At 33.6% G+C, this 9,125-nt stretch overlaps 1 protein-coding gene across 1 annotated transcript; it reads right to left on the bottom strand.

Annotated features, from left to right (window-relative positions):
* Positions 1-1,807: 1,807 nt before the first annotated feature.
* On the bottom strand, positions 1,808-7,711 carry LOC128242514 (uncharacterized). Its single transcript, XM_052959687.1, has 4 exons — positions 7,569-7,711; positions 6,403-6,522; positions 5,109-5,287; positions 1,808-3,440 (listed from the first exon to the last, which is right to left on the bottom strand). Exons 1-4 carry the CDS (start codon positions 7,615-7,617, stop codon positions 3,354-3,356), a joined length of 435 nt encoding a protein of 144 aa, XP_052815647.1. The 5' UTR covers positions 7,618-7,711; the 3' UTR covers positions 1,808-3,353.
* Between the last annotated feature and the right edge of the window lie 1,414 nt (positions 7,712-9,125).

Below are 9,125 nucleotides of genomic sequence, written 5' to 3'. Positions count from 1 at the left end.
TAAACGGATATGGCAATTAACTTTCACTTTAAAAAGGATATAAGCCAACGTGTTTCCTGATGCAATAAAGGTGGCTGTTGTTGATTAGGCTAAGTTAACGAGAGATAGTCAACAACAACAACAAAAACAACAACAAATACAACAACAACAAAATAAAAACCAACAGCATCATTATCAGCAACAACAACGGCCTTTGTATAGTATTTAACGATGCAACAACTCATGAAAAAAATCAGATTACATTCCGATCACCACCATCATCATCACCACCACCACCATCATCATCATCATCATCACCACCACCACCACCACCACCACCATCATCATCATCATCATCATCATCATCATCATCATCATCATCATCATCATCATAATCACCCAAAAGTATCAAGTTGCATTAAAACTTGAATCGTTAGGGGGTTCATTTAAGCCTCAGTTGGTATATCAGACAATCTTTTATGTTAGCGTGTTCTTTTCTTTCTTGTGTATATGTGTGCGCGCGTCCGCGCCTGCATTCTTGCATGCCTTTGTGCGTTCGTGCGTACATGAGTGTGTTGTATTTATTCCAATATATAGGGAAACGTACCAAAGTTCGTCTTGCATCAAAAGAAATGCAGTAGGTATCATGTCTTTTCAATGATAAGTATCGCATACGGAGGTTAATTATTCTATTAAATTTAACTGTATTTGGTACTACTAGAGCGACTACGTTCTGTGTGAGCGTGCCTATATTCTAGAACGACTACATGTACGTTCTGTGTGAGCGGGCCTATCTTCTAGAACGACTACGTTCTGTGTGATCGGGCCGATCTTCTAGAACGACTACATTCTGTGTGAGCGGGCCTATATTCTCGAACGACTACGTTCTGTGTTAGCGGGCCTATCTTCCAGAACGACTACGTTCTGTGTTAGCGGGCCTATCTTCCAGAACGACTACGTTCTGTGTGAGCGGGCCGATCTTCTAGAACGACTACGTTCTGTGTGAGCGGGCCTATATTCTCGAACGTTAACGTTACGTGTTAGCAGGCCTATATTATCATATGAATAGGTTACGGATACCACACTAACAGTTCAAGATTGCGCATACTTAGATGTACAGCTACTTTTTTTAAAAACACACGTCGTGCCCATCGACCACCGTCCGCCGCTCTGTCAACAATTGCCTACTTTAGATGAAACTCCAATTGGATGTTCCTTGGATGGCACCCTTTCGCAATTGTTCAAAGAAATCACTTCCATGTAGAACTACGGTTGTCATAACAACCGAAAAGTAACTTCTAAAGGAAAACCATGAGCCCTAGAGCTAATAGATTTGGTGCTTTTAAATGTTTAGTGGTCCACTACCAAAATGTTCAAATTATTAATCTGGAGTCAAAACTGGCCCCGCCCCCGTAGTCAAAACATACTTGTCTAACACCCTTAAACATGAGTATCTGTTAAAATATTCTTCGCTAGGCCAAGACCCTTGCTATTATGTATGTAGCATCATATAGTAGTCCTCTATTAAGCTTGTCGAACCCGTGCCACTGGGTAAAACTTGCCCTTCCCCGGGGGTCACAAGATTCCTATTCACTAATATAAGATGACAAACTTTGAACTGACCACGCCCCGGGCTCCAAAAGTTTCTTAAAAACTTCTAGTTGGTTCAGCACACCTGTTAAAATTTCAACTTGTAAACGTCCATACTTGGATACAGTTCTCATTCGGCAGGATTACTATTGTGAGCTCTTGATGACTGTAGCTTTGACTGTGAACATTGACATTTATATATAATGACTGGGTCTGGGAAAATATGTACAAAGTGAAATATTAATATAGACTTTATTTGTATACAAAAATCTGCTATACATTTTTATTACAAATTGTAATCACATTAATTAAGCGTACAAAAACATTCAGTTCAATAAGCATTAAAGATGTTTATATTACCAAAAGGCCTTCATAGGATAGGATAAAGTAATTTCCGAATGCTGTTCTCTTTAACCTTTGTGTCTTATCAAATATTAATTAAATGCGGATAACCATTTTTGGGTCAATTTTGATAAACAAAATTTTCATCGCCAAAATCCTTTGTTCTATAAAAGGTGAGACACATAATACAACTTTTGTTACATTTACAGTATGTAAACTGTGGTATAAAAAGTGGATTACATATCAGCAACATTATAAAAAAAAATGAAATGTTTAATGCATAAAATGAGAGAAAATAAAATAAAAAATGCATGTGAAAATGATATGTACAATGTTTAGGTATATAATAAATTTATACAATATTTACAGTGAGTTTCTGGAATATTGCATGTAAATGTCAGCTATTTCAACCATTACAGTATTAGCAAACAAATAACTATAGAGCATGTTCAAATATGGTAAATATTTAAAACACAATTCCAACTACAACTTGGTGTATGATGAACTCATTTTGAAAAATCCCTGTACCACAAAAATGGAAAATGCACATCATTAATTTTCTTAAAATTTGTAATGGTTTTATATCAGACTTATGAAAATTTATTTACTATTTATTTATTAATTTATTTGAACCGAATAGTCAAATAGTATCTTTAAAGTTTGTGAGTTCCAAAAAAGGTCTGTTGTAATATTCTAATACTACAATTACATTTTAACTAGAATGTTTCAAAATGTATATACATTGTGTTGATGAGGTTGTTTGTGGTGAAATATTCAATGCAGAGTATAAACTATATAATCATTATGAAGTAAATGAATGAAATATTCAAAAAAAGTCATGTTCAAAATCTGTCATTGAGAATAAACAAATATGTTGTTATTTCGAAGGCTTAATATCTCAACATCAAGAGAAGAAGGTTAAAAAACAGTGTGTCTGTGTGATTTTTATGTTAAACATGTCACTAGTTGCACAGGTTGTATCCACTGGTCAAAACTTTTGAATGTTGTAGGAATACATTACATCTGAGTGGTTCTCATTCGGATCACCTCGGCCATTTTTCATAGAAAACAACCTAGAATCTATGCTGGTACATCAGTAGAAGTAGTTTGTAATGTTTTAAATGATTGAATTGATAAATGATTGTGCTTTAATGTGTATTGTTTATTACTTTGTCTAAATTTATTACCATTGAAGTGTATCATTGCATAAATAATTATGATTTCACAGAGTAAAGTCCTTAAGTTTAACTGCTAAATTGAAATTACTATACAATCTACTTGCAGCGTAGTAAAATGTTGAGATTTCTGACGAGGTAAACCGTCTATATACATCATAGGTTGTTTTCAATGGAAAATGACCAAGGAGTTCCAAATGGAATCTTATAAGGAATGGTGAACAATGTGTCCATGAGAGATTATGTTGGAGTCACATGGAGGTAGATTCACGCCCTCAGATGAACGAGAACCTGGATCACAGTGAAGGCCGCAACAAGAAGGCCCATACTCAGTCGTACACTCGAGGCTCCAAGCTGGAAATACACAAGAAAACTAGTATATTCAAGAAGTTACCATTGCCTTAAACTACATGTATACTCACAAAGATGTTGTAATATCAGTAACACACTTAGTGTCGCTCCGATAATCGATTTTAATAAAAAAAATCAATCCGAAAGGTCAACAGGAAATGGGGAGAAACAAACAGGCTCTTTACTGACAACAATATTATTGTACCTGTTTGTGTATATATCAAATAGATTTTCAACTGCAGCAGAACTGCTTGTAATTTAAAATAAGGTGAAATATTTCAAAGTCGCATCAACATAAGACAAACATTTCCGTTTCACTTCTGGTATGTCCATTTGGTGTATTTAGTGAACTATAAAATTTCCGGCAATAACTTAAGCCTGCAGAGGCAGGGCCTGAATTCACACAATTTTTTTACAAAGAAGTATGAATTTTAATTAGTCTTTGCAATATAAATCTTTTTGAAATTATCATAAAATAATATAGTATGTCAGTGAATACTTAAAGGGGCTGTCTCACGTATGATAAAATAGCGAAAAAAAGAGAAAATTGTCGAAAACTGACATAAACTTGGCATCGATGTGTACAATGCATTGAAACTTACTAACTGATGTACCACAAAGTTAACAATCTATTTAAGTTAAGCAGTTATTTCGTATTTTTCCATTAAAAAAGATTACTGGGTATGTCTACCAGGTAGAATTCATTTCTTATGTGCGATTGGCTAGTCGGTGTTATCATGTGATATTACCGAGGTAGATGTATAGCTTAATTATGTCACCCGATTATAATAAGCCTTTAAAGCGCAGTGAGTAAGACGCTGGACTACTTTTTTGGAGATGCGTGTTCGAACCCGGTCACCGACACAATTTTTTTTTTACATTTTGGTACTTTTTACAATTATGATATAAAGCGTAACACATTCCATTAGATAATTGTCCTGAGATTCGTTACAGAAAAAAACCTTTTGGTGCCAATATGTGACACAGCCACTTTCAACAGGAAAATTACTAAGTTAGGAAGTGACTTAAGATGCAAGGGTTCTAACAGTGGATAATTGGTCTGTTTGTGTATGAAGGATTCATGCCAAAAGCAGGTTAAAGGGGCTAAGACCCCTTTGAAATTGTTACTAAAGTCATACATATTCATTTTCATATCATATTATCATATAATGTTGATTAAACAGCAACAATGTCGCAATGTATAATGTCACCTAACACAAAATGAAATACACGAAAAAAAGAAATACATGCATTTTTCATTTGTTGGGTAAATACCAGGAGGTACAAAACTTGTTATTAGCCTTAGTGTCATTGTTGGCTGTCATGCGAAAACTTCAATCTTCGGCCAAAAGTGTTCAAGATGTTTAAATGAAACTTAGCACACATGTTGCAAGTAACAATACGCACATATGTGGCTTTGGCTTTAATAATGAGTCGAGGTTATAATTATAATGTCCCTTTTTGAAACAAAAACACCCACAGATGAGAAAAAGATGAGAATATAATGTCCCTTTTTGAACCAAAAACACCCACAGATGAGCAGAAGCGTCTCTTTTAGAAATGCTTGATTAATTTGATGGTCAACTTTTCAGCTATATATATCAATGTCACTAATGGTACCATCTGGCATTCACCCCTAAAATTTATGAATATAACGCACAAAGGGCATACCGTGACATAGTAATTGCATCTATCTCCTTGACAACATTCTGTACACTTCCAGTCCCGATACCAATCCCTCATGCACTGAAGACCCAGACTCTGCTGCTCATTTTCACATTCTAATCTTGTCGTGCAGGACTTGTCGATGGAGAAAATTCTCTCACTTCTTGGTGTCCAGTATCTAGGCTCTGTGGAATTAATTTTCATTAGGATTTAGAAAAAAATCATGATTCCAGAAACTTTCAGTAAATAAATTTTAATTGATTAAGCAAAGATGCCTAGATACTTAATAATAGTAATATATTAATATTTATGATTTTATAATCAGTTAAAGATTGAAACCATGCTGCTACAGCTAGTGATATCAATTTTATAATTTATAATTTTACAACCTGTTTTAATTCTACCATGATCTTTTAGTACAGTTACATATCCTGTGTAAACTGTTTTAGACTATTGATTTAATATAAATGCAATTTAGATGTCGGGTGTAAATTATATTACTATCATTTTTAATATTTTCAAAGTTTCGCTAAACTATTTTTTATCGTATGATATTGATATTTATTGTTTTAAATTCAGACGACTAGTTTAATACCACATTTTATTTTATTGTGTTTCATATTTTTTAGTATGTCGTACATTTATTGTTCAAAAGCTGTCTTAGTATTTTAATGATATTGCTTGTAGTAATCTATCAGATTATATCGCTGTAAAGCGCCTTTGAAAGTGTATATGAAAAGGGCGCTATATAAGTTTGGTAAATAATAATAATAATAATCAAAACTGTCAGTTAAAAACCTCATTATTCTTCTACTGGCACAGTGAAAAAGGTATGAACAAAGCTATTTTTTTATTTCAATTTTCTATTCTTTCATATGCATATTTTTTGAGCATTTGTACCAGCACTTTAATTAGTCTCATTATTGAAAATTATCCACAACCATCAATTTTCAAGTGAATTTTAAGGCTTAGTCAGCCAATAAAGCTTTCTTCATAGCATATTTTAGCCTGTTTGATCTGACCAATTTAGGTCCGAAAATAACAGACCAATTCTCAATGCTAAAATAAATACTTTTGTTTTTCCCAAATTCTATTCATCAAACAATTAAACCCCCAGAATAGTTTTTGTATGGAAGGGTTGATGTATTCGTGTTCATTTTTTTAGTCAAAATGAAGCATTCTCCTCTTTAGAAAGGCCCGAGCCAATTTTCCAAAATGATGGAAATAATCACTGCATTTTATAATGTTCTGTCTTTATATCAACCAAATAAGAAATAATAAAATTTGAACTGTAACTTACGACTCCAATGAATAAAGCTTCTGCATGTGTCCTCATGCTGGCGACACTGGATCGTTGTCTTCACACACTTGTCAAAATTACTGTCCTGGGCCTTGCATACATAACACTCCAGGGCCGATCCTGCAAGAAACAAGCCAAGGTTTAGTTTATACTATTCAGGCCTTACTAAATCCAAATAACCACTCGAAAATGTGGGTTGTTATCGAGGTCGGGTAAGAAAAATATCCAATGGCCCACTCAGAATGTGCAGGTTTAAATCAAGGAAAGTATTTCAAGGTAATTCATCTTCAAATTTATTTTTTTTAAATATTTTTCATATTTAACATTAATTAATATCACTTTAATTGACCATCAGACCGTCAGGCGACAGTTTTGGAAAAATAATACAGGTCGTAAGCAGCTTATTTTTACCGATCATGACACGCCAACAGACGGTATACTGGTTGACGGTACATTTCCAAATAGGGCACAAATCCCAAACACCGGCTCAACCACACGTTTGTTTACCCTGATCGATTATTCGATGATCTGGATCGATACAGATAACTTTGCAGCTAAGTGGTTATTAATAATTTAATAGCATCCTTATTAATTATAATTGTATGACCATGTATTTTCGCTTTGCAAGTGTTCAGTATTTGTGCCCTCCATAGCACAAATTAAAGGGTGATTTACTGTCCATAAAATGAACGATTTTCAACATAAAATTGATGAGAGCGTGAATCTGTACTTTGACAGATGTTGTCACATTAACCAAAGATGTGTCATACGCAATTTTAACTTACTACAACAAAAACTCTCCAAGATAATTCTGAAAAACCTCATAAAGTGTTCGGATTTGTGACCTTAGCCAGTATGGAATGTCTGCCCTATTAAACATTGAAAAAACATTAAGAAAGCAAACATTTATCAGACCGCAGTTAATGAGTTATAAATCCATTTTGGCTCAACATATTTTTAATCTTGTGAGTGTTGACCTTTTAGCTGGAAACTACCATTTTATTCAAAAGTGTTTTAAAAACTGCCCAAAGTATACTATCAAAATAAACCAGGAAATCTTCCGCCATTTTATTGAAATTCTCACCTGTATTTTGACAATGAACACACCTGAGACCAAGTTACTGTAATCCAACAGTTGAGGCAATTTTCTTATAAACTTTACTTACCGAGAGGGATCAATCCCGCAAGACATATCAAAATCTGATTCAAATTCATCGAAAATTATGTCATTTGAAAACAAAATTATTTAAGACAGGTAAGCGGAAGTTGACACACAGTATAATATTGTATTCGGTTTCGCCGACAAAACTATAAGGATGAGCCGGGAACCATAACAGGTGCAAAACATTTGGGTTATAAAACGGGCGATACTATTTCCCGGTCCCGGTCTCATCCGGTCCCGGTCTCCTCCGGTCTCTGTTTTCCAAATTTTATAGTAGCTATCGGGCGTGACCAAAAAGGTGTTAATGACCGCGGGGATAATAGGATTACAAAAGATTACAGTTGATTAAAACATCAGATATTTGATGATAATTATGTCACCATTTATTTCATATTTTATATAAATAAAACATATAATAAATTAAGGCAAAGATAAAAGCATGAAATATTCCCATGTACTAAAATTAATGTCATGAATAACAAACGCATTGTGTATGGTTTTTTTTTCATATTAAATTCAGTTATAAGTATACTATTGATAATAGTAATACAAAAAGAAACAATGCTTGACTACATGTAAATCAAATATATAAGTTAACTCAATACTTCAGGAATTCTATTATTTTTCTTTTGTTTAACTATTTATTTTGTTGCAGCAGATGCACTTCCACGACAAGTTGCCTTATGTATTTCTGCCAACTGATTGTCTAATTTTAATTTTCATGCCGACGTATTTCATGTGGAATCTTTTCCTGCATGTTCTATTTTCGCAAATAACTAAACTATCGACGAATTATGGCATTTCACACGAACAGAATGTTTTTAATTTGAAAGTCATAGTGATCGCGACTTTTCATTTTCTTTATGAAACGGATTTTTTTATTTTCTAGACAGCTGACTAGATGTTCCCTCATTTCACTTACAACGAAATTGGCATTTGTATTTACATAGCCATTCTTAAAACAAAAATCCACTGCATTAGCAGTTGCAAAGACACCTCAGGCATATACATTTAGTTGTTATAGAAGTCGCGGAACTTTTATAAGCAGAGATTTGTTACTTTTTATAAATTAGGAGCATCGTAGTTCCACCGATCATGACGACTTTAAATAAAGATTCTTGTATCTTGTAAGTTATATTTCATTTGTAAAATAGCCTTCCGAATATTTCAGAAGTTTATTTATTATCATTTTATTTTGTCATGGAACTCTTCATAACAGGTTTATGACAATACACAATAATGTCATATTACCATGAAAGGTGTAAATGTGTTATACAACGCGTGTCAGAGATTAGCGAATGTCCCTCGTTAAGGACATGATAAACGGATTAGCCAGTTTTTTATTACACACGCACGGCTACTGTTCGGTTCATACCCTAAATATTTTTTTTGTTTATTACAAAGGCAATTTTATAGAATTAATGAGTGTTATGCAAAGGCTCGAATAATCTTGATTAGAAATAATACGATGATAACATATAACCAAATTTAAAAATAAATAAAATAATCAGCATCAGATTTCTTAAACAGCTAGAGTTTTATTGCAAATTTCAAGTTGACA

The sequence above is a fragment of the Mya arenaria genome, chromosome 8 (assembly GCF_026914265.1).
Source record: "Mya arenaria isolate MELC-2E11 chromosome 8, ASM2691426v1".
In the NCBI taxonomy this organism is placed as follows: Eukaryota; Metazoa; Mollusca; class Bivalvia; order Myida; family Myidae; genus Mya; species Mya arenaria.
Note: the sequence above shows the minus strand (reverse complement) of the source record. Positions and strands in the feature narration are given on the sequence as shown.